The sequence below is a fragment of the Myotis yumanensis genome, unplaced genomic scaffold (genome assembly GCF_028538775.1).
Source record: "Myotis yumanensis isolate MYYU_CA2020_CCGP unplaced genomic scaffold, mMyoYum1.0.hap1 SCAF_6, whole genome shotgun sequence".
Taxonomy (NCBI): Eukaryota; Metazoa; Chordata; class Mammalia; order Chiroptera; family Vespertilionidae; genus Myotis; species Myotis yumanensis.
In genome coordinates this window covers 91,813,053-91,838,601 of record NW_027223757.1, presented here as the reverse complement: position 1 = coordinate 91,838,601, position 25,549 = coordinate 91,813,053, and the positions used below count along the sequence as shown (strand labels likewise).

Here is a 25,549-nt window from a genome sequence, read left to right as displayed (position 1 = left end):
GGAGCCCTGACCAGTTTAGCTCAGTGGATAGAGCATCAGCCTTCCCAGGTTCGATTCCGGTCAAGGGCATGTACCTTGGTTGCAGGCACATCCCCAGTAGGAGGTGTACAGGAGGCAGCTGATTGATGTTTCTCTCCCATCGATGTTTCTAACTCTCTATCCCTCTCCCTTCCTCTCTGTAAAAAATCAAAATATATTTAAAAATAATAATAATAATTCAAGAATAAACTCCATGTTTTGAGTACTCATAACTATAAACCTATTCCCCCCCCCCCATATTATGAAGTCATAGGGCTATTTCCTGCATCAGAGTCAATAGGTTAAGCTCATTTTAAAATGCAACAAACAGCCCTAGCCGGTTTGGCTCAGTGGATAGAGCGTCGGCCCATGGACTGAAGGGTCCTGGGTTTGAGTCTAGTCAAGGGCACGCTGCCTGGGTTGCAGGCTTGATGCCCAGGGCTTGCGGAGGCAGCTAACCGATGTGTCTCTCTCACATCGATCTTTCTCTCTCTGTCTCTCCCCTCCCTTCCACTCTTTATACAAATCAATGGAAAAATATCCTTGGGTGAGGATTAACAAAAAATACCAACAACAAAAAGCAATAAACTGAAACTGGCCTTGCTGCTACTTCTGGGAGAGTCATCCCTACCTTTTGTCACGGCTCTTATCCCCTTTGCCCTCCCCCAGTCTGTCTCTCCCCCCTCAGCTCAGGTCGTGGGGGAGCTGGTAACCCTAACCCTCCGCAGAGAAACAGAGCAGCTGCCCTGCTCCCCTCGCCCTTCCTCAGGGGGCCACCAGGGTTGTGAATCTAAAATGTCAAGTGCAGGCAGGAACTCACACGCAGCCATCTGAGGCCTCTCTTTGACTCTGTCAGTCTCAGTGTTGTTAGTTTAATACCGACGCAGTAGGATTCAGAGAAAACCATTTGATGAAATCAAGGGAGAGAAGTGGCAGACACTTGTACATGCTGGCAGCCACGAAGCACCTCTGTCAGGCTCTGTTGGAAGGCAGTGTCAGACGTCGGGGAAAGGTTAGCAAGCAAGAGTGGACTGTCTTAAAGGTTTATAATCAGGTGAGGAACCTTTTTTCTGCCAAGGGCCATTTGTATGTTTATAACATCATTCTCAGGACATACAAATTTATCAACTTAAAAATTAGCCTGCTATATTTGGTCAAACATTTAATTAACTCACCCCTAATGCCTTGGCAGGGCCAGGCCAAATGATTTCTCGGACCTTATACAGCCCTTGGGTCGGACATTCCCCACCCAGGTTTATATTATAAAAGCTTAAGGAGGAAAATTGAATATTTAGTCTGGACATGAGAACATGTGAAAGAGTAGAGATTGCTTTGCTTTGAGTCTAAGGAGACTCGAAGGGAAATGTGGCTCTCAGCTGTTCCCGCTTTCCATTGTGGCAGGTCAGGAAGAACTGGGTTTCAGTTGCAGTGGATGAGATGAAAGTTAAACAACCAATATTCTAGGGTTTTAAGTGCTGACATTGTGTCACAGTGGATTGGCAGAAGGAAGAAATAAACCAGATATTGAGAGGTATGGGGCCAGCCTGCCTGGCTTTGAATCCTGGCTTCAGCTATGGAAACTTGGACAAATTACTTCACCTCTAAGCCGCAGTCACCTCATCTGTAAAATGGGCAAATTGTACCTACATCCTCATAGGATTATTCTTAAGATTAGAAAGAAGAGTTGCCCTAGATCAGTGATGGCGAACCTATGACACTCGTGTCAGAGGTGACACGCGAACTCATTTTTTTGGTTGATTTTTCTTTGTTAAATGGCATTTAAATATATAAAATAAATATCAAAAATATAAGTCTTTGTTTTACTATGGTTGCAAATATCAAAAAATTTCTATATATGACACAGCACCAGAGTTAAGTTAGGGTTTTTCAAAATGCTGACACGCCGAGCTCAAAAGGTTCGCCATCACTGCCCTAGATGGTTGGCTGTTGGTTGAGCATTATCCCATGCACCAAAAGATCGCCAGTTCGATTCCTGGTCAGGGCACATGCCCAGGTTTCAGGCTCCGTCCCCGGTCAGAGTGTGTGCAGGAAGCAGCCGATTGATGATTCTCATGTTGATGTCTCTCTCTTTCTCTCCTTTCCTCCCTCTCTTCCTCTCCTTTCCTCTTTCTCTAAAATCAATAAAAACAAATTTTTAAAAAACGAATAAAAGAGTTAATGTAGGTAAAGTGCTCTGAACAGTGGCAGGCACATACTAAGGGCTATATATTTGATAAATATAACTAGCATGAGCAGTGGAAAGGAATTCAGGGCCATAGGGCCAGTGCTTCATTTTACAGATTAGGTGGCTGTCACGGGAGGTGGAATTAAGATTAGAAGCCATTTCTGCAGACTAGTCCTGGGCTGTTGCCACTGTTCCTGGCTCTGTTTTAGAACTACCCATTGCTTCAAATGCATTTCCCTTTAGGCTCCTCTCCCATCCCCTCCTTGGAGCCCATATTTCCAAAGTACTTCCTATATCCCAGCCCTGTGCTAAATGCTGACATATGTGACCTCATCTAGTTCTTACAGCAACCTGTGAGGAAGGTTTCATTATTGTCCACCCCCCCTCCTTTTTGTTAATCTCACCCAGGAATATTTTTTCTATTTATTTTTTTAGAGAGAGAATGAAAGGAGGGGAGAGAGGAAGAGAGAAACATTGATGTGAGAGAGAGAGAGAGAGACATCAATTGGTTGCCTTCTGCACATGCCCCCACTGAGGCCGGGGATCAAACCTGTGCCCTTGACCAGAATCGAACCCATGACCCTTCGGTGCTCAGTCTGACGTTCTAACCACTGAGCCACCGGCCAGGACTATCCCCTTTTGTAGAAGTGCCATCTGAGGCTCAGAGAGGTTCAGTTGCCCAAGAGTACACAGTTTCAAAGAGATAGAATCCACACTATCTCATTGCAGAGCTTGTGTTCATAACCACACTATGAATTTTCCTCAAAAAGTCCCAATAGTATAGAGATGAGCTCAGTTAAACCACCATTGCTGCAGCAGCTCTGGGCCCAGCCAGACAGATTTGAGGTCATTTTGTAATCCCTTTCAATTTATAGTCTGCTTTATTTCAGACTTAGACTCTTACATGTTTTGTTTCTGACACAATACCTTTACACAACAACCGGTTACCAGAACAATTTCCCTCCCTGGTAAAGAGCGTGAAAGTCGATCATGGAGCAGACTGAGAGAGGCCAGACCAGAGCTTCCTTCCATAAGAGTGGGACTCTGTGGGAGTTATCAGGGCTCTGGGCCAAGTTGGGGGGTCACTGCTGGGGTCCCAGCAAACCAGAAGATGGGTCAGATGTCAGAATTCCCACCTAGACCAGTTGTTTGTTGTTGTTGTTGTTAATTCTCACCAGAGGATATTTTTTCCATTGATTTTCAGAGACAGTGGAAGGGAGGGAGGAGGGGGAGGGAGAGAGAGAGAAACATCGATGTGAGAGAGACATATTGATTGATTGCCTTCTGCACGCATCCCTATTGGGGCTGGGGAACATGCAACGAAGGTATGTGCCCTTGACTGGGGATCGAACCTGCAACCCCTAGGTCTGTGGGCCAACATTCTAACCGCTGACCCAAACCAGCAAGGGCTACCTTTAATCCCTGTAAGACTGATGGCAGTCTTGGACTCCTCCCACTTCAGAAAAATGCTCACGCTCACACTGTTTTTAGGTAGCCTCAGGGTTCATAAACCCCAGCTACTAGTAAAATCCTCTGTACTAGGCAGCATAGTAGAGTACTTAAGATCCAGACGGCCTGGGTTCAAACCCTCCTCTCCCACTTCAGTTTCCTCAATTGTAAAATGAAGATAATAATAGGATTGTGGTGAGGATTAAATGAGTTACATGTAAAATGCTTAGTACATGGTTAGCTCTACAGCGGTATTCATTATTGATGGTAGTAGTATTGCTGTCCCTGGAGCTTAGCCCATTCTGTAAGTGTTTATGGACAGAATGAATGAATTATCCTACTGGAGATGCCAAGTCTAGGGTAGAGCATCCCAACCAGTGTGTCACAAATGGACTGTAGTTATGTTAAGAAATTGATCTGTTCAGCCCTTGGGGCTACCAAAGTCCCAGCTGGTGTTGCTTCTGGCTTCAGGCAGCAATATCCAAGGTGTCGCGTGCAAATATCCTCTCCTCTCTGGGTGCTGTGACGTGGACACAGTTTGGGCAGCATTGATGAGAAGATCAGCTGGTGGGTAGTGAGGATCAAGTAGCCCATCTAGATTCCAAGCCCAGGGGAATTCTTTGGTTGTGTGGCAAAGAGAATCTTAACCACTGAACCATGAGCAGAAGCTTCACGAGTGTGGGCTCTCCAGCCCCAGTCGGCTCCACGCCACGGCAGATGCAGAGGAAGTCTGCCAGCTGGACGCTCCAGTGCTTCCCTCCTCGCACATGAGGACCCTGTGAGTCACTCTGCAGGGATCTGTAGAGAGCCCACAGCGACCCGGGAACCAGGCTGCAGCCCAGAGTCCTGTGTAGGCAGCAGGTGTTAGAGGTATGATACGGAGTGAAGAAGGTGAAGAAGTGCGGGTGCTGGGAAGAGGCAGTGCCCGGGGCTGCAGGGACTTCGGAGGGACCAGCCTTGTCTGCAAGGTGGATTATGAGGAAGCCTTTGAAGAGTTTTGATCCAGACAGTGGTAAATTTAGGTTTGTACTTTTTGTTAAGTCATCCTGACAAAAAATTACACAATGAATAGGAATCCGGGAAGAGTTTGTTTGAGGACATAGGTTAGAAACTCTTATAGTATACAGTCGAGAGGTAAGAGTGATACTCGCCTGAAACAGGTAGCTAGGCTTTTTAAAAAATTTGAGATATAATTGACATACAGTTAACCCTTGATTTCGTGGACCTTGATTTAATGGACTTGAGGTTTAACTGATAAAATTTCCTGTCCGTATGTCATATGTGAAAATTAACACCCTGTTAATTTTAAGATACTTTTAACCAATATTTGCTTATAATGAAATTAACAGGGTTTTTTTGGTTATGAATTCACTGTTATTTTTAACAAATTTCACAAATAGGCTATATGTTGGAAAAAACACTGTAGTAATATCGCCAACAGAAATAAATATGATATAACTATAGTCTATCAGTGGTTCTCAACCTTCTTAATGCCGTGACCCTTTAATACAGTTTCTCATGTTGTGGTGACACCCAACCATAAAATTATTTTCATTGCTACTTCATAACTGTAATTTTGCTACTGTTATGAATCATAATGTAAATATCTGATATGCAGGATGTATTTTCATTGTTTGTGACCCACAGGTTGAGAACCGCTGGTGTACATATTTAAATGCAAAAATCACTGCTTGTAAACAATGTTCAGCAAATGATTAGCACATGATCACACCGCATCACACATGATAATTGGTTCTGTTGTCACGTGGTGTGTCTTTCTGCAGCAGTTTTTTTTTTTATTCTTTTGAAAAAAATATTATACTAAGTATTACAAAGGGTATTACATATGTGTCCTTCCCCCACCCCCCGCCCTTGACAATCCCCTGGCCTCCCTTACCCCCCAGTGTCTTATGTCCATTAGTTATGCTTATATGCATGCATACAAGTCCTTTGGTTGATCTCTTACTCCCCTCCCTTCTGCCCCCCAACCCTCTCTGGCCTTCCCACTGCAGTTTGACAATCAGTTTGAGGCAGCTCTGCCTCTGTATCTATTATTGTTCAAAAGTTTGTAATGGTCTTTATTATCCATGAATGAGTGAGATCATGTGGTATTTTTCCTTCATTGACTGGCTTATTTCACTTAGCATAATGCTCTCCAGTTCCATCCATGCTGTTGCAAATGGTAAGAGTTCCTTCTTTTTAACAGCAGCATAGTATTCCATCGTGTAGATGTACCACAGTTTTCTAATCCATTCATCTACTGATGGGCACTTAGGCTGTTTCCAGATCTTAGCTATGGTGAATTGTGCTGCTATGAACATATGGGTGCACATATCCTTTCTGATTGGTGTTTCTGGTTTCTTGGGATATATTCCTAGAAGTGGGATCACAGGGTCAAATGGGAGTTCCATTTCCAGCTTTTTTAGGAAACTCCATACTGTCTTCCATAGTGGCTACACCAGTCTGCATTCCCACCAGCAGTGCACAAGTGTTCCTTTTTCTCCACATCCTCTCCAGCACTTGTCGTTTGTTGATTTGTTGATGATAGCTATTCTGACAGGTGTGAGATGGTACCTCATTGTTGTTTTGATTTGCATCTCTCGGATGATTAGTGACTTTGAGCATGTTTTCATATGTCTCTTGGCTTTCTGAATGTCCTCTTTTGAAAGGTGTCTATTTAGGTCCTTTGCCCATTTTTTGATTGGATTGTTTATCTTCTTTTTGTTAAGTTGTATGAGTTCCCTATAAATTTTGGAGATTAGGCCCTTATCAGATATGACGTTGGCAAATACGTTTTCCCACGCAGTGGGTTTTCTTGTTGTTTTGTTGATGGTTTCTTTTGCTGTGCAGAAGCTTTTTATTTTGATGTAGTCCCATTTGTTCAGTTTCTCTTTAGTTTCAACTGCCCTAGGAGCTGTATCAGTGAAGAAATTGCTTTGGCATATGTCTGAGATTTTGTTGCCTTTGGATTCTTCTAGAATTTTTATGGTTTCCTGTTGTACATTTAAGTCCTTTATCCATTTTGAGTTTATTCTTGTGTATGGTGTAAGTTGGTGGTCTAGTTTCATTTTCTTGCATATATCTGTCCAATTTTCCCAACACCATTTATTGAAGAGACTATCTTGGCTCCATTGTATGTTCTTGCCTCCTTTGTCAAATATTAATTGAGCATATTGAGTTGGGCTAATTTCTGGACTCTCTATTCTATTCCACTGATCTATATGTCTGTTCTTGTTCCAGTACCAGGCAGTTTTGAGAACAGTGGCTTTGTAATACAGCTTGATGTCTGGCATTGAGATCCCACCTACTTTGTTCTTTCTCAGGATCGCCGCAGCTATTCGGGGTCTTTTTTTATTCCAGATGAATTTTTGGAGAGTTCATTCTAGATCTTTGAAGTAGGCCATTGGTATTTTAATGGGAAGTGCGCTGAATTTATAGATTGCTTTGGGTAGTATGGACATTTTGATGATGTTGATTCTACCAATCCAAGAACATGGTATGTTCTTCCATCTCTTTATGTCTTCCTCTATCTCTTTTTTCAACGTCCTGTAGTTTTCTGAGTAGAGATCTTTTACCTCTTTAGTTAAGTTTATTTCTAGGTATATTAATTTTTTTGGTGCGATAGTAAATGGGATTGTTTTTATAATTCTGCAGCAGTTTTAACACCTGGTGGCTGATGTTCCTACATGCGCTGAGCCATGCCCCAGCTGTGTGCATTTGTTACTCGAGGTAACTGGTGAATGCACGCATTTGCTAGACCTCAGTATAAATGTAAAATTACTGTAACACATATAGAAAACTTTTCTGTGAAATTGAACTTTTCATGTGTACTTAATTTTAATTACACAAACGTGTCTACATAAGTAAAAACATAAACTAATTTGTCAATTTTTTAACTACACATTTGGAAAAGCTACTTTATTATATAACAAACAGCCCCTAGCCCAAATTAGTCCATTATATTGAGGTTTTACTGTATAATACACATTAGTTTCAGGTGTACAACAATAATGACCTAATATTTGTACATATTGAAAAATTATCACCATGGTAAGTCTAGTTAACATCTGTCAACATACATAGGTATAGAATTTTTTTCTTGTGATGAGAACTTTTAAGATTTATCCTGTTTGTAACTGTCAAATATACAATATAGTATTGTCACCATGCCATACATTGTATCCCCAAAGCGTATCTATATATATAAAAGCCTAAGTGACCACATGACCGGAACAACTGGTCGCTATGACACGCACTGACCACCAGGGGGCAGACACTCAATGCAAGAGCTGCCCCCTGGTGGTCAGTGCGCTCCCACAGTGAGCACTGCTCAGCTGACCGACCCTGTCCTGGCAGCCCACCAGCCTGGCAGCAGCCACTCACTCCCTCAGTAGTCCTGCAGGTCCAATCTCTGGAGAATGGGCCAGGCACTGACAGACCAGTGTTGCCAGCACAATCCTGACAACACCGCCAGCCTCCTGGAAGTTGGCAGCCGCTTCTCGTCCCTAGATGCCCCACTAGGAAGAAACGACATAAAAGTGGCCGCCAGGTGGCTCCCAACAACCAGTGCAAACATCAGTGGAATGGATCCTGATCCTGGGCCGGCAAGGGCATCTCACCACCCACCTGGAGGGCTGATCGCATCTCAGCACCACCCCTGGGTACCCCACCCATGCATGAATTCGTGCACCAGAACTCTAGTTTGTTTTATAACAGAGTTTGTCCCTTTATCCGTTTTGCCCACCCCCAGCCCCTATCCTCTGGTAATCACCAATCTGTTTTCTATATCTAGGAGCTTGGTTTTGTTTAATTGTTTGGGGTTTTTTTAAATACGTTTTTATTGGTTTTTAGAGAGAAAAGTGAGAGGGAGAAAGAAGAGATAGAAACATCAAAAATAGGCTGCCTCCTCAAGAGCATACAATGGAGTCAAGACAGTCTCTTCAATAAATGGTTCTGGGAAATTTGGTCAGATACATGCAAAAAAATGAAACTAGATCACCAACTTACACCATACACAAAAACAAACTCAAAACGGTTAAAGGACTTAAATGTAAAATGGAAACCATAAAAATCCTACAAGACTCCATAGGCAGCAAAATAGCAGACATATGTCGTAGCAATATCTTTACCGACACAGCTCTTAGGGCAATGGAGACTAAGGAGAAAATAAACAAATGGGACTACATCAAAATAAAAAGCTTCTGCACAGCAAAAGAAACCATCACCGAAACAACAAGAAACCCCACTGCATGGGAGAACATATTTGCCAATGCTATTTCAGATAAGGGTTTAATCTCCAAAATTTACAGAGAACTCATACAACTTAACAAAAGGAAGATAAACAATCCAATCAAAAAATGAGCAAAGGACCTAAATAGACACTTTTCAAAAGAGGACATACAGAAAGCCGAGAGACATATGAAAACATGCTCCAAGTCACTAATCATCCAAGAGATGCAAATTAAAACAACAATGAGATACCATCTCACACCTGTCAGAATGGCTATCATCAACAAATCAACAAATGACAAGTGCTGGAGAGGATGTGGAGAAAAAGGAACACTTGTGCACTGCTGGTGGGAGTGCAGACTGGTGCAGCCACTGTGGAAGACAGTATAGAGTTTCCTCAAAAAGTTAAAAATGGAACTCCCATTTGAACCAATAATCCAATTTCTAGGACTAATATCCCAAGAAACCAGAAACACCAATCAGAATGGATATATGCACCCCTATGTTCATAGCAACACAATTTACAGTAGCTAAGGTTTGGAAACAGCCTAAGTGCCCATCAGCAGATGAGTGGATTAAAAAACTGTGGTACATCTACACATTTCAAGCACTAAGCCTCTAGTTTTCCATAATGGCTATACCAACTCACATTCCCACCAACAGTGCACAAAAGTTCCCTCTTCTCCATATCCTTGCCAATACTTATTTCTTCTCTTTTTTATAATAGCCATTCTAACTTGTATGTATGTGGTGATACCTGATTGTGGTTTTGATTTGCATTTCTCTGGTGATTAGGGATGTTAAATATACCTATTGGCCATCGGTATGTCTTTGGAAAAATATACAAATCCTCTGCCTGCTTTTAATCATATTGTTCAGTTTCTTGCTATTGAGTTGTAGGAGTTCTTTATATGTTTTGGATATTAACCATTATTGGATATATGATTTTCAATTTTTTCTCCCACTTTGTTGGTTGCCTTTTATTTTGTTGATGGTTTCCTTTACTGGGTAGAAGCTTTTTAGTATAATGTTGTCCTCCTTGTTTAATTTTGGTTTTGTTGCCTTTGCTTTTGGTGTCAAATTCAAAAAAATCATCACCAAGACTGATGTCAAGGAGCTTGCCCCTATGTTTTCTTCTAGGAATTTAATGGTGTCAGGTCTTACATGCAACTCTTTAGTCCATTTTGAGTTAATTTTGGTGTGAGCTGTTAAGTAGTGGTGTACCTGATTCCGGTAGCTGGAGGTGCCCCCTGGAATAGGGGATACTAGAAGTGGAATGGTCCTGGGGGTGGGGGTGGTGAGTTCTGCCGGGGACCCATTCCATCTGTGATGCCTGTGAGATGTTCACTAGGAGGGTCAGCAGGGCCGGTGAGGGAGGGGGTCTGAGTGCAGGAGAGGGGTGGAAATGGGTAGAGAGAACCAGCCGCAGTGGGGCTGGCTGGCTGCCCGCCTTCAGTGAGGCTCCCTCTAAGGAGAGCGAGTTTAAAAGTGGATTTTGATCAATTAAATCTTAATTTACAACCAATTTGGCCGGCATGCTTCTCTTTTATACTCAAATTTTAGAATTCTTTTTTTCTCCAAATCTTTATTGTTGAGAGTATTACAGATGTCCCTCTCCCCCAATTTAACCCCTTCTCCACCTGGTTCCCGCCCTACCCCACCCCAAGCCTTCACCATCCTTTTGTCTGTGTCCATAGGTAAGATCTTTGGTTAATCTCTTCCCGTCCCCCCTCTCCCCTTCCCTCTGAGATTCATCAGTCTGTTCCATGTTTCCATGCCTCTGATTCTATTTTATTCACCATTTTATTTTGTTCATTAGATTTCTTGTTCATTTATTTTGATTTTTAGAATTCTTAAATGTGTATATTTTTAACCTACTTCATAAAAACCAACATAGTTGTCTACTTTGAAGAATTTGTCTCTTTCTTCTTGGCTGTCTGCATTCACTCTTTCCCTGTGTCCTTGCGGCTTTAGGAGCGTTGTAACTCATGTGTGAAACTGTCCATTTCCTCAGGTTTGTGACCCAGGAGGAACCCTGCCCTCAGCTGTGGCTCTCAGTGCTGGCAGAAGCCAACTTCATGTCTGAGTGCACGAGCAGCAGTTTGCCATGGAGAGCTTGGGGCTGCAGACAGTCACCCTCAGTGACGGGACAACGGCCTACGTCCAGCAAGCGGTCAAAGGTGAGTGTTTCCAGAGGCTCAGAACCCCCTGCCCCCAGCTTCTGGAGAGGAGGGTCCCCGTCCACTGTCTCCCCTGCCTCCCACCCGCTTGCCACATTGCTCTGCGGGAGCATGTCTTGAGGTAACTCTTTAAAATCAAACGCCATCTAGGCAGCTAGAAGATCAGGCCAGACCAGCGTAGGAGCCAAGCCCTCTGAAAGCAGAATTCCTTAACTACGTCTGAAATAGATGAACACAGTGCTGGTTCTGACTTCCTGCTTTTCAATACCCCTGTCCAGTTACTCCGACTTCCCTGCAAGTTTAAGCGCTCAAGCTATCTACTGAGCATCCACCGTGCACAAGGTACTCTTCCAGGTCCAGAGAGGGACACCCAAGAATAGAGCTCATGCCTTCAGCCCCACCAGGGTCGCCAGAAATAAAAATACATGGCACACAGTTAAAGCTGAATTTCAGAAACAATAAATAATTTTGTAGTATAAGTCTGTCCCAAATACTACATGGGATAGACATGTATAAGCATGGAACTAAATACTAAAAATACTAAAATAAAAACACTGACTACTAAAAGAAAATTCATTGAATATCTGAAATTGAGATTCTCTAGGATCAAGGTGAGGGTGGCTTCAGAACAGAGTGTAGCTGAAGGGCCCCAGGCCTCTGGGCCAGGGACACTTCCCTCACCGCAGGCTCCTTCCAGCCTCAGACACGCCAGATGGCATCACGTCTCCCTCAGACGGCGCCAGCACACACTGTCTCATTCCTAGTCTTCATCTTGCCTTTTCTGGGTCTGAGCGCCGCCGTCCTCACAACGGCATTGTCACCGCAACATCGCCCTCCCTCACTTCAACACGTCGTCAAAATGTATCTCGGTTCCCATATTTACAGATAATTTGTTTGTTGATTTCATTTTAATTGTCTGCTTCCTGATGATGACAAAGAGACCCCTAATCTCATCAGTAAGCTCTTTCCATATGATAGCGTGTGGTTGCCTCCTGGAAAGGTTTCTTATCAAGAACTAGGATGTGTGGGGCTGGCTTAGTTTTCTTGAACATGAAACTTCTCTAGAATCCTTTTGAATCCTGAAACCCTGTGTTTGCAGACTTCCCATCGCAGTTGTTGCCCACTGCTGCCGTCGGTGGTGGAAGCACTTAGGAACTGTGTAGACGGGCGTGCTTACTCCACGGACCCAGTTATCGCCCGTGCCTCAGTCTTCTGCACCAATTTGTAATGGTTGAATGAATAAGTAAAAGCAAGTGGCGGTGTTTGGCCTGAGAAAGCCACACTCTTTTCTTATCTCTTTCCTTCTTGTATCTGGGTCTCTGCCTCCCCCACGTCCTGTTTATGTCTTTCTCTCATCACTCTTCCTGGCTCTGTTCTCTGCCTCCTCCACGGTGCTGCAGTGTGTGCTTGCACATATGCACACGCTCACACACAGCTGATTGCACACTGCGGAGGGGAGAGCTGGCCTCCCGCATGCAGAACCGCACTGTCTCGGAAGGTGCCTCTCTGGTGAGCTCCTCTGAAGCCCCTGACTGGACACGTTCATCCCTGTCAGCAGGCAGCTGTGCCTGGGCCCCTGCTTGCGCAGGAAGCCCTAAAATGTTATGAAATTAGGGTCAGCATAAAGCGTGTCATTCAAACCCGACTCCTCTGAGAGTGGAAGAGCGTGCTGTGAATAAATGCACTGGACTGCCCCGACGACAGGAATGTGCGGCCCCTCTGTGATGGGCTGGGAGGCCCGTCAACCAGCTCTTCTCCCCCCTCCCCATCGTAGCCTCTGGTTGTTACAGGAAATTCTAGGTTAAAGTTTTTCTCAGCCGCCCTAGCTGGTTTGGCTCTGTATATAGAGCGTCAGCCTGTGGACTGAAGGGTCCCGGGTTAGATTCCGGTCAAGGACATATGTCCGGATTGCAGGCTTGATCTCCAGTAGGGGGTGTGCAGGAGGCAGCCAATCAGTGTTTCTCTCTCATCATTGATGTTTCTAATCCTCTCTGAAATCAATAAAAATATTTTTTTTTTAAGTTTTTCTCAGCCATTATTACACATTTCAAAATATATTTTAAATTAAAATGTGAATGACATAGGTTAAATGTACATTAGTAAAATATATGTAGTGTGTTCAATATAGATTTACTTTAAGATCAAGGATGATATAGAAATATAGAAATGTAAATAAAATATTGATAGCTGTACATTAAAAAGAAAATTTTTTTCTTAAATAACTCTTCTCAACATTTTGTTTTCTGCCTTGAGGCCATGCCCAGTTCACTAGCAGAATCTCTGCTGATGCTTTCAGAGCCCTGCACTGGCGTGCGGCCAGGACAGATGCAGGGGCCGCTGCTCTCAGGAAGGGGCGGGCCGGGGCTTCCCTCTCTCCTCTCCTGTTGCCTTCATCTCCACTCCACCTGCCTTCGGCTGGGTTGTAGAGCTGTTAACTACTGACCCAAGAGGACTCAGTCTGGGGACAAGTTTGGGAGTTCCTCGGAGGAGGAGACATCAGCAGGGAGCTGGGCCAAAAGTATTGCCTGTCCCACACAAGAGCTCAGCTTCCTGAACCCGAAACTTGAAAGGAATGAACAACCCATTTGTCATTAGTGCTTCAATCTCCTTTTTCTCTTCCCCTCCCCATTCCCTCTTTCAGACTCACTGGACACAAAACTCCTAAGAATCTTTTGCTCTTAGACGGGCTTCTCAGTAAGAATCTGAGATAAAGGAAAGATAGTATCGTAGGCACTCTGTGGTCTTATTAATTTTTAGTTGGATATTTTGTTGCTTTAGGTGAGTCGGTTTTTTATCAGACAAGTGAAGATGGCAGAGGTCAGTGAAGGAGACAGTGTCCATTGGGGGTGGAGCGAGACCAGTGGACATGTGGGAGCACAATAGTCACATTCACTTGGCTCCCGACTGCTTTCCTTTCTGCTTCTTCTAATGTACAGATTGGGCTGATTGTAGAAAAACAAAACAAAAAACTAAGGTTATTGAGAGCTGGCCACATCCCAGGGACTGTTCTGAGTGTTTTATATTCATTAACTCATTTAACCCTTATGGCAGCCCAATGGAGACTATTTTTAATTATTTTAAGAAGAAGATGCTGAAGCACAGAGAGGTTAAATAAGCTGCACACAGCCAGTAAGAGGCAGAGCTGAAAGGCCGTCCCAGGAGGCCTGGGCTGGTTCCAGAGCCCATTGCTTTAACTGTAAGCCACACTGTCTATCAGAGGGGCTGGGCCTTGGCACACTGGCACAGGGAGATGGGGAATGTATTTTGATTTGGTTATTTTGAGCCATATCTGACTTTTGACCCATTGGGTCCTTTCTAGGTTTCAGGGCATCCTTTGTTCTTCAGTTAGTTCAGTCTCAGCAACTGCTCTGTTAGGTTGGAAGCCCCCGCTTTGCTGGGCATGTATAGAATAATAGATGCAGTGGCTCCCCCTGTGGGGGTCTGTGGGGTTCCTCATGGATCAGGCCTTGGGAGCAGGGAGCCAGGTAACCTGGAAAATGTCACCTGTACCTCAGGCCTCCGCTAAAAGCAGGCAGGTGTCTTCGGCCCTTTTCTGGGCCTGGCCCACTCCTCTCCATTTCCGTCTCCATAGGAGAGAAGCTGCTAGAAGGACAAGTGATCCAGCTCGAGGACGGAACCACCGCGTACATCCACCAAGTGACAGTGCAGAAAGGTGAGGCGGGCAGGCAGCCCCCATCGAGGAGCCCTGCTTGGCACCGAGCTCCAGAGAAAGGCGGGCATTGCTCTCGTTACAGAACCTCTTTCCTTTGAGGATGGACAGCCTGTGCAGCTGGAGGATGGCAGCATGGCCTACATACACCGCACACCCAAAGGTGGGGCCACAGGCATCATGACTGCGGGGAAGGAAGGGAGACGAGCTGGCGGCGGTGGGCGCGTGGAGTGGCATATCCTGGGAGTTGGGGCATAGTCATGGGAGCGTGGCCCCCAGCTCCCCTGGATCAGCAATCTCAACTGCCTTCTCTTGTGCGCACCACAGGAGCAGCTGTTCCTGTCCCCAGGAGGCTGGGCCTTGGGGGTCAATAGCATGAGCCTTGATGGCAGCTATGGCTCTAGCACAACACAAATCTTAGGGCTTTAAATAGGACCGAAGGATGTCATCCAAGACCAGGAGCAAAAAACTTACATTTAAGAATAAAGCTCGTGCCCTGGCCAGTGAGATTAGTGGTTAGAGCATCGGACTGCACACCGAAGGGTCATGGGTTCAATTCCCGGTCAAGGGCATGTACCTGGGTTTCTCTCTCTCTCCCCCTCCCTCCTTCCCTTCCACTCTCTCTGAAAAGCAAAGGAAAAAATACCCTTAGATGAGGATTAACAAGAAACAAATAAACCAAAAAAAGACTAAATCTCCTAAGGTACTGAAGAATAACAATTTATTCCTTCTGCAAGTAGTTTCCTGAGTGACTGCTTGTGTGTGCCTGGATTGCTACGTGTGGAATATACAAGCGAGAACAAAGTCTGACGGTCCCAGCTTCCCTGGGGTCCAGTGAGGGACACAGAAGGGCTGCAAATAGTCACTGAGGAGCTGGTCATCACAAGCAGAGACCAGGCTCGGGGAGGGTCTCTGGGGAAGTGACACGGCTGAGAGCTGAAGAATGAAGTGGACTTGCTAGGGAAGAAAGGGTGGCAGGGACAGAGGAACACCCTTCGTTGGCCCAGAGATGGGGAGGAAGAATGGCCCATTTCAGCAGTTGCTAGAAGTTAGAGTACTGGGGGTGAGGGCAGAATCGGTAAGATGAGGAGATGACGCCGAACAGAGGCAGGGCCCAGGGCTTGGGGCGTCAGGAGAAGGGTTTTGGCCTTTCTCCTGAGACCAGTGGGAAGCAGCTGAACTGCTTGGGTCCACACGATCACTTTTGTGTCCTGAAAAGATCCCCCCAGACGCCATCTGCCTGGAGGGAAGAGAGGGGGTAGGGACCACCAGGTAGGAGGTTCTGGTGGTCATGTAGGTGGAGATGGTGGTCCCCTCGGGTTCTCCAGGAGCTTGTGAGTTCCCAGCAAGAGCTCCATGGAGGCCTCGTCCTGAGGAGAGGCAGCCCCAGGAGACAGGCCGGGAGACACGATGCCGAGACCCTCCTGGGCCCAGTGCCTCTCCTAAGCGCCTGTCCCCACAGAGGGCTACGACCCCAGCTCCCTGGAGGCCGTCCAGCTGGAGGACGGCTCCACTGCCTACATTCACCACCCAGCGGCTGTGCCGGCGGACAGCACCATCCTGGCCGTGCAGACGGAGGTGGGCTTGGAGGACCTGGCTGCCGAGGACGACGAGGGCTTCAGCGCAGACACGGTGGTGGCCCTGGAGCAGTACGCCAGCAAGGTGAGCTCGCAGAGCCTCACCGCCCACCAGCTCTCTTGGCCCTGCCAAAACTGCCACCTCTTTAGAGGACAAGACCGCCAGTGCTTGGGCCTGGCCTGGGCTGCTCCCTTAGCCCCTGGACCCCCGCTCCCGGCTCATCTCTCACATCCTCATCCAGGGCGTGCGTCCAGCCTGGCCGGCCCTGCCGACAGCTGTTTACGCTCACCCTTGTCTACGCTGCCTCTGCGGGGGAGGCAGCTGTGAGCAGCAGGACATCCGTAGTCCTGGCTTTGCTTTGGCTGCCCGGAAGCCCTTGCCAGTGACTTTTATTAGTTTTCCCCGTCCGCTGAGGTCAGATGTCCTTGTGTGTATTTCTTCTCTGTGACTCATTTAGTCATTTGGGGAAATAACCTCAGGAGGCGGTGACGGGGCAGATGTGACAGAGCAGCTGGGATTCTTGGAACACGAGGCCCACACAGTAGCTCAGCCGCAAAGGAAGAGGATCCCGGCTTTTCAGACGTCCGTCAGTCCCAGCTGTCTGTGCCGGAGCCGTGGTCCTGCCCGCAGGGAGGCGAGCACAGAGACCTGTGAGCTCCCCTAGCCAGGTGCTCGCTGTGGCATGAGCTAGGGAGCCTCGGGTAGATGTGGAGGGGCTCCTGGAGCGCGAGCTTTACCCGGAGATGGGGTCGTTTTTAGGGTGAAACTAGTGTGGCTGCGTCACAGAGAGGAGAAAACCCTATGTCTTTCCACAACGGAGCACAAAGCTTTACAGCGGCCACCGGGCTATGCCCACTCCCGCCCCTGTTCCTGACTGTATTTTAGGAGCCAATTTGAGAGTTGATGCTGTTGGAGACAACTGGGCTTTAAGTCACGAGTCCTGAGGTTTGTGCTGGCTCTGCCTCTACCCTGTCGGACTGTGGGTAGTCACTCTCCTCCCAGGCCTCAGCTTGCTCCTCTCTGATTTGATGAGATGGGACCAGATGACCTCAGAGGTCACTTCCAGCCTGAAGTTCCTTGATTCCCTCTATCACCCCGAGAGCTACTGAGACATTGGAGTGAAATTGCAGAGCATTGTGGGTTAGCTTGCTGGGCAGGCCTGGCCACCTGTGACCCTCCCCGCCAACCACCAGCTTCTGAATTGTTCATGAAACTTTGTCAGCCCCCTGACCCCTGACTTTGCCATGAATTTGGCCTCACCCCTTGACTCCCCACCCACGTGACTCCTGGAGTTCTGTTTCGGGAGCTCCTGGAAGGCCAATGTCCCAGAACAAAGACTAGGGACAGTCTCAGCAGGACCCTCCCCAGGAGAGAGCAGTGAGCTCCCTGAAACGAGAGGCCGGTGGGAGTAGGTGGCTCTGGCACTACTCCCGGGAGAGATGAAAGGGGCCGGGGGGGGGGGGGGGGGGGCGGGCGGCGGTTAGCCAGTTAGCTGGCGCGGTGGTTGGAGCTGCTGCTGGGGACACCTGTGGGTCCCCGCCCTGTGCTGCAGTGTGCCAGTGTGGCCCCTCCCTGCTGAACCTCGGTGGGCCCATCCCCACAGCAGCCCCCTGGTTAATGCCCCCTGAGCACAGGTGTCCCATGGGGACCACGGGCTCCTCCGTCAGAGGAGAGAGGGTGCAGAGTGGCGGCCTCCTAGGTGTGTGTGGTCAGAAGGGGGGTCACTGGCTCCCAGCCTAGCCGGAGTGTGGCCATGCAGACCATCCTCCCCACCTTACTGAGCCGGCGCGGGCACTGTTTCTCCCATGGCTGTCACAGCCTGTGACACGCGTCCTCCCTCTGCCCATTAGAGATGGTGGCGACCCCACACCAGCCTGTTTCTCCACAGTGTGTCTTTTCCCTCTGCCTGGGCCTGTCACCCCAGGTTGCCCTTTCCCCCTGGCAGTTTAACCCTGCTTATTGGGTCTTAAGCTGCCCCCAGTGGGCCCTGTGTCCCACCTCTTTCCTCCTTTCATTGAGGAGAATACATATTGGGACCCCACAATTTTTCCTCAGGTTCTGCAGGACAGCCAGGCACCCCATAATGGCAAAGGGCAGCAGGTTGGGGACAGAGCATTCCGCTGTGGCTACAAGGGCTGTGGGCGTCTGTACACCACTGCTCATCACTTGAAGGTAAGGTTGCCACAGAGAGCTTTCAGCCTTTCCATCTCCCCACCAGCCTGCAATTCTACCTGCCCTCTGGGGGTCCCTGCCCTCAAGTTGCTCATTGCCTACTGGAGGGAGAGATGAGTATACAGAAATGTCCTCACGGGGGCTGTGACCATGAAGAGTGCAGGAATCAGGGAAGGCTCCCTGGAGGAGGTAGCCGCTCAGTTGAAAAGGAAGCAAAATAAAGGAGGTGACTGACCTCTGGGCTGATACTCTGGGCCCTAAAAAGCATTGACAAGCCCATTCATATCCTTGTCCCTCTGAATTGTGTGATTGCTTGTCCTGACAGGTGCATGAAAGAGCTCATACAGGGGACCGCCCGTACAGGTGTGACTTCCCCAGCTGTGGAAAGGCCTTCGCCACAGGTAATCTACTGGTGGAGGCCGAAGGTGGGCTGCTTCTAGTTGGAGGCAGAGGTTCTAGATCAGCTTTAGGGACTCCCCCTGGGGACCCTGACACCAGGCTCCTTCCTGGAGAGACTGCTCTCAGAGCCCCCTGACTCGCAGGGCGCTGACTCTGGAGGAAGCCCTGTTTCAGAAGCAAGTGGCACATGGTTTACTTTAAGCAGAAGGAGACGGGGCGGCGGGGGGGGGGGGGGGGGGGGGGGTCGGCAAAGACCCTGCCTTTTGTGTCAGCTCTGACACCAACCACGGCGGGGTGTTGGGTCGGCCACTGCATCTGTGGGCTTCACTTTTCCTCTGAATCGAGAGCCTTAGCCCAGGGTTCCCTAGGTTCCCTCTCACTCATGCTCTGGAATGGACCTGCCCCCTGGAGAGGGCAGGAGGGCAGAGTGGGCTCCCCAGCTCTTCTCGCCTTCCTAGGCAGGGGTGGTATAGAGGCAGACGCAGGCTTCGTGGGCCAGAGGAGGCCCGGAGCCTCCCAGACACGCCTGAGGTGGAAGGCCGTGAGCTGGGAAGTGAGGTGGTGGAGGATGAGGCCCCATGGAGTGTTGTTCTCACCCTCCCTCCCACTGGGCGGCAGGCTACGGGCTGAAGAGTCACGTGCGCACCCACACTGGTGAGAAGCCATACAAGTGCCCAGAGGAGCTGTGCAGCAAGGCCTTCAAGACCTCGGGAGACCTGCAGAAGCACGTCCGGACCCACACTGGTAGGCGGGTCTGGAGCCTGGTGCTGTCCTGGCCACGTGCCCCAGGTGCCCCCTTCCTGACCACACCCCACCCTCCACCCTCCACCCTCCATAGGTGAACGCCCGTTCCGGTGCCCCTTCGAGGGCTGTGGCCGCTCCTTCACCACATCCAATATCCGCAAGGTACACGTGCGCACCCACACAGGCGAGCGGCCCTACACCTGCCCCGAGCCCCACTGTGGCCGCGGCTTCACCAGCGCCACCAACTACAAGAACCACGTGCGCATCCACACAGGTGGGCCAGCTGGCATGCAGGACGCCCTCGGAGGCCCCGCCCTTCACTGTAGGCTTCTGGCCAGTCAGGCTGGTCTGTGGGCGGGGCGAGGGGGTTCTGCGGTTCCGGCCATGCCCTCGGAACCACCGTTTCACTTGCACTGTGCAATCTGACAGGTATTGCCTGCCCTCCCAGCTCCCTGCCACCTCTCTCCACTCTGAATTCTCCCTCTCCAGCTGAGCACCCAGCAGCAGGCCAGGGTCGGGCATGAGGGGGAAACGGCAGAGGGAAATGTCCCCTTCAGCTCCTCGCCTCATCCACTGTCCTATGACTGGTGTATCCTCGCCCTCCCCAGTGTTAGGTTCCTCGTCCAGCCTTCGGTCCCCTCACTCCGCATTGCACCTGACACGACAGTCATCCTCTCCACCCCCTCCCTGCCTCTTCTCTTCACGACCCTCCTCACAGACCCCACTGCTCCCCTCCAGCCCCTTCCTTAGCCCCAGCTTTGCCCAGCCCCCATTTTCTCTCCATCTGTCTCCAGCAGCCCCACACTCGTGTCCCCTTTATTCCACTGGCCATCTTCCCCAAGTCTGTCCACTTAGAGTTCCAGGTCTTAGTCCCTCCCCCTCCCTCTGGCACTCTCTTCGCCAACCCTACCTCCCACCCCCGTCCCCTTAGATTTCCCCTTGCCAGCCCCAGTTCCCACCCCCCTCACAGCCCAGTGTCCCCAGGGGAGAAGCCATATGTTTGCACGGTGCCAGGCTGTGGGAAGCGCTTCACCGAGTACTCGAGCCTGTATAAGCACCACGTGGTGCACACACACTGCAAGCCCTACACCTGCAGCACCTGCGGCAAGACCTACCGGCAGACCTCCACCCTGGCCATGCACAAGCGCAGCGCCCATGGCGAGCTGGAGGCCACCGAGGAGAGCGAGCAGGCCCTCTATGAGCAGCAGCAGCTCGAGGGTGAGGGGCATGGGCCGGAGGTGAGAGTGGGGACAAGCCAGGCCTCCCCTTGGCCATCCGGTGGCAGGTGTCAGCCTGGGCTCTCCTCTCCCAGCCGCCTCTGCAGCCGAGGAGAGCCCACCACCCAAACGACCTCGCATTGCTTACCTTTCGGAGGTGAAAGAAGAGGGTGATGACATCCCAGCCCAAGTGGCTATGGTGACTGAGGAGAACGGGGCCCCCCAGGTGGCTTTGATCACTCAGGATGGTGCCCAGCAGGTACCGGCCTGGGGGTGGGGGTAGGGATGGGGGGCACTCTGGCTAGTACCTTCTCCCTCTCTCTCTGGGGAGCCTGGAAGTTCTAACAGCCCCACCTCCACCCAGTTCCTCTCTCTAGCCTCTGGCTGTCAGGGAGCTGAGGCTGAGTCTTGTAACAGCCTCTCCTCATGCTTCCAGGGGTCTCTGGGGCTTCTGGAGCACAGTTAGTTGCCCTCCTTACTTGGAGGTTGACAGGTCCTGACCACTTGAATGAGAGACACTTGGATGTCCTTCTCAAGAGAGGCGTGCTGGTGCAGAGGCCAGAGCACGGGGGTGGCGATTCTAGTCAGCAGTAAACCTGACTTGTCAGCACCCTCACTGTCAAGTGCACTGTGCCTTCGGGAGTTGGCATAGGATGAATTAGGTGGAGACCCTGAGTTGCATGGAACAGAACCCTGCGGCAAAGTGGTGGTAATGGAAGTGGTCAGCGGAGTGGTCCAGTGTAGCCTCTGTACAGCCCAGGACCTGTTTCATTGCTTGTCCCTGACCACCTGTGACGTGCAGCCCATCTCCTAGGTTACCGATAAGTTAACCTTGTTCGGGAGGGAGGGCAACATCCTCCCAGGGGCTTCCAGACAACCCACCACTGCACTCCCAGCTCACCTTCCTCCTTCCTGTTGGCAGGTCAGCCTGTCCCCGGAAGACCTGCAGGCCCTGGGAAGTGCCATCAGCATGGTGACCCAGCACAGCAGCACCGCCCTCGCCATCCCCCGTCCCGACGATACCCTTGCCGCGTCGGGCACACATACAGTCACCATGGTCCGCGCCGATGGCTCCCAGACGCAGCCCGTATGACCAGGCAGTTTGCTTGGGGCTTCTTGTTCTCTTGTCCTTCCTTTCCGTTGGGTGGACATTTAAATGCAGGCTAAACTAGTCAAGCTTTCTTATGGGGACCCAGATTCCCCTACAAAAAGAGCATTCCCATCAGCCATTCCCTGTGGAGAAGCAGTTTGAAATCTCAATCTAGCCCTTATTTGTTTGCTACCACAGGCAAGTCACTTTTTATGCTTTTTTGTCCATTTCGAATGAGGGAGCTAAATGATCTCTGGGGCCTTTTACAGCTCTGTCCTATGACTCAAAATCCCTAAGTTAATTTAGAGAAAAACACAGCATCCGTGAGCTCTGAACCCCAATTAATCTGATCCAGAATGGTTTGATCGGCTCTCTTCAGGGTTTTCCCAGCCTTCTTATTGGAGGGATTTGTTTGGATTGGGGGAGGGAGAGTAATGTAGGTGAGTTGGAAAACCTCTTTCATCTGTATTTCAGGTCACAATCATTACCTCTGGGGCTGTGGTGGCCGATGACTCAAGTGTAGCACCCCTTCATCATCAACAGGTGGCGCTGTTGGCCACAGCCAACGGAACGCACATTGCTGTGCAGGTGGGTAGAGGTCTGGGAGGATCCCACCACCAGAGAAAGGAGCCAGGAGGGGAGAGGAGTTATCAGGGGTGGGCAAACTTTTTGACTCGAGGGCCACAATGGGTTCTTAAACTGGACCGGAGGGCCGGAACAAAAGCATGGATGGAGTGTTTGTGTGAACTAATATAAGTTCAAAGTAAACATCACTACATAAAAGGGTACGGTCTTTTTTTTTTTTTTTTTCAGTTTTATTCATTTCAAACGGGCCGAATCCGGCCCGCAGGCCGTAGTTTGCCCACGGCTGAGTTAGATGGAGATCTTGAGAAGGGCATTTGGCTCAAAAGGGGCTCACTTCAGAGGAAAAATCCCTTTCTTCCTAAATCCACATGCCTGTCTCGGCCCTTTCTTGACTGAGGCAGAGTGGAGCAGCCCCTTCCAGCCTTCACAGTAACTTCAGTGGCAGTCTACCTGGTGGTCTAAACCCTTCGTCTCTTCCCAGCTTTATTTCTTCACCAGGAAAAGAAGGAGGCTCTCCAACCAGTCGTTCCCTTCTGTGAACAAGCCCATCTCTCTGACCCTGGACCATTCTGTGGCTCCCTGGCCATACCTAGCCTAACAGGACTCTTCACCAGTGAACCTCCTGTTAATGGGGCTCCACTAAGTGCTCAGTGTGTGGCACTGGGTGGATGGAGGGAATTCAAAAAGTAGGCCACATACCACCACCCCTCGAACCTAGAAGAGGGTCTCACTCTCTCCTCCTCTCTCCACAGCTGGAGGAGCAGCAGACCTTGGAGGAGGCCATCAGCGTGGCCACTGCTGCCATGCAGCAAGGGGCCGTGACCTTGGAGGCCACAGAGACAGGGAGCGGCTGCTGAGTCCTGGAGGGCTGGGTCCTGTACATGGAGGAGGCACCGTGCCGCATAGCCATCCTCGCCTCCACAGGCGCAGGCTGAGGCTGACACGTGGGAGGTAGCCACGTAGTCTCCAGGGTGAGAAGACAGCAGGAAAATGGCCTAACTGAGGGGGATGGGAGCCCTGCCCAAGAGGAGGGCTGGACAGCCGGAATCAGGGGAGTGTGTCATCCTCAGGAGCTAAGGACAAGCGTGGTCACCAGGCTGCACCGGGGCGTCCTCCCCTCAAAATCAGCTGGGCACCCACTGTCCTCTCTCCAGAGAACACCCTTCCTGCCCTCCCACTCCCCTTCTCAGGTGGCAATTGGGGCTTCTGTGGGGATTGGTCATCCACTTGGACTGGTCGCTGTCCACCAGGAGAGAGGCAGACAGGTCTTCAGCCCAGTAGGAACAGAACAGCCCCAGCCCTGCCCCTCCCAGCAATAACCACCTCCCCAGAGGCCAGCGCGATGCCTGGTCACCTGGCAGCGGGGTACTTCCTGCTGCCACAGTCAGAATTGCTCAGGGGCCTGTAGCTGGAGAAAAGGTGCCCGACCGCCCCCCACCCCTATCTGCCCCTCAACCTCTGTGGTAGAGGCAAGGAACAGCCTGTACATACTGGGGATTGGGTTTAATTTTCTAAATTGCATTTTGATAATTTTTTCCTGCTGTGAGCAGTGGTGGCAAACGGGTGAATGAGTATTTAATAAAGTTTCAAGTTTCCACCTGGGTCCCTCCATTTCTTTCAGCTTTGAGCCCTGTTGACCGGTCCGGTCAAATCAGGCGCTTAGCTCTGTATCCCTGGCACAAACTCCATGGAGCCTTGGTGCTGGACTGGTGGGACTGCCCTCCCAGGGGCACAGGTGGGAGGTAGCCCTGAGGAGCTGCCAGTGGCTTCCCGCCCACAGCCGATCAGGTGGGCTTCACAGTGATCAAGCAGGACCAGTGCGGCCACTGCTTCCAGGTTCTGGTGGGATCTCTGACCTTGTGTTACGTAGTCAGAGCCCGTCCAGACCCAGTCAGCTGCTCCAAGTGGACAAAGCCCCGCATCGGAGGGGGCAGGGGTACCTTTGCTCAGGTTACTGAGGGTCCCTGGTGCTGAAGTCCTGGCTCTGGTACCCAGCTCTGAGAGTACCCACCTCGGTGTCTGGGGCCATATCATGGAATTCCAAAACCACAGTCAGACCCCACCAAAAACTGTGGTAGGACCAGACCAGCCCTGACAGGAGGGAAGGGCTGCGGGAGAAGGGATTTGATGGAAAGAATCTTTGGGTTTGACCCCTCCTGCCTGGGAACATTGCAGGGATTGGAGGTGCCCCAGGCCACTTCCTACCCCCCAGGAACGGGACCCTCTCCCCCAGCCCACGTGTCCTCTCCTCTCCTGGGATGCCTAGCAAGGTCCCACTTACCCTGCACCTGCTCCATGGAGGCAGGGGGCCTGGGCCATGCCCCAGGGAGGCGATTTCTCAAATGCCTAAGTTGGCACCTTCAACATCCATGGACCCCTGTTCCCGGCGGGAGGGTGTCTGGGCCCTGATGGGCACTGGATCTAAAACAACGGAAGCACTGCTCTGGAGCCCTGAGCCCCAAGCCTCTGCCGCCCCACCCTGTGTGCCTCAGACACAGCCTGGTCATCAGGGCCAGGGGCCCGAGTGGGCAGTGCTCTGAGTGCCTTTAGAGCCAAAGCCCGGAGGACAGGAGGCAGCAGGTCACGTGCCAGGTCCGCCTGACCTGGAGAAGCCCTGGCCCAGTCTCACAGTTCTGTGCCGCTGCCTTTGTCTCCTGCCTGGGAGGAGCCCCCACCCCCCAGTCCTGTCAGATGGCACTAAAGGAATGCTTTGTCCAGCGCCTACTCTGCTTACGGCCGCTCTCGGGCCTTCTTACAACTCGGGGGCTGGGTGTTTTTCCTGCTTTACCAATGGAGAAGCTGCTCGAGGAGGTTAAGTAGTTTATGTTGGATCTGGTAAGTGTGGAATGAGACAGGACTCCCCTCACCCCCATGTGACTCCAAAGCCAGGCTGGGCCTGCGTCTGCCCACAGCAGGCTGTCTCTGGCAGCCCAGGGGCCAGCGGAACAGACCTGGGGCCCCAGCTCTGGGGCTTGGGCCTCCCTGCCTTGGCGAGTGGAGCCACAGAGCCCTGCAGGAGCCACAGGCTGGCCC

General features: G+C 50.2%; 1 protein-coding gene across 2 annotated transcripts in view; it reads left to right on the top strand.

Annotated features, from left to right (window-relative positions):
- The window catches only part of ZNF76 (zinc finger protein 76), a 38,576-nt gene extending 14,465 nt beyond the window's left edge, over positions 1-24,111 (top strand). For both annotated transcript variants that reach the window (XM_070418720.1, XM_070418721.1), the window contains exons 2-14: positions 10,896-11,061; positions 14,654-14,734; positions 14,817-14,894; positions 16,194-16,393; positions 18,365-18,481; positions 18,807-18,882; positions 19,499-19,624; positions 19,719-19,898; positions 20,609-20,842; positions 20,937-21,100; positions 21,764-21,928; positions 22,406-22,519; positions 23,269-24,111. In XM_070418720.1, coding sequence (XP_070274821.1) covers positions 10,989-11,061; positions 14,654-14,734; positions 14,817-14,894; positions 16,194-16,393; positions 18,365-18,481; positions 18,807-18,882; positions 19,499-19,624; positions 19,719-19,898; positions 20,609-20,842; positions 20,937-21,100; positions 21,764-21,928; positions 22,406-22,519; positions 23,269-23,373 — 1,713 coding nt within the window. In that variant the 5' untranslated portion in view covers positions 10,896-10,988 and the 3' untranslated portion in view covers positions 23,374-24,111. The remainder of the gene's footprint in view (positions 1-10,895; positions 11,062-14,653; positions 14,735-14,816; positions 14,895-16,193; positions 16,394-18,364; positions 18,482-18,806; positions 18,883-19,498; positions 19,625-19,718; positions 19,899-20,608; positions 20,843-20,936; positions 21,101-21,763; positions 21,929-22,405; positions 22,520-23,268) is intronic.
- The last annotated feature ends 1,438 nt before the right edge of the window (positions 24,112-25,549 follow it).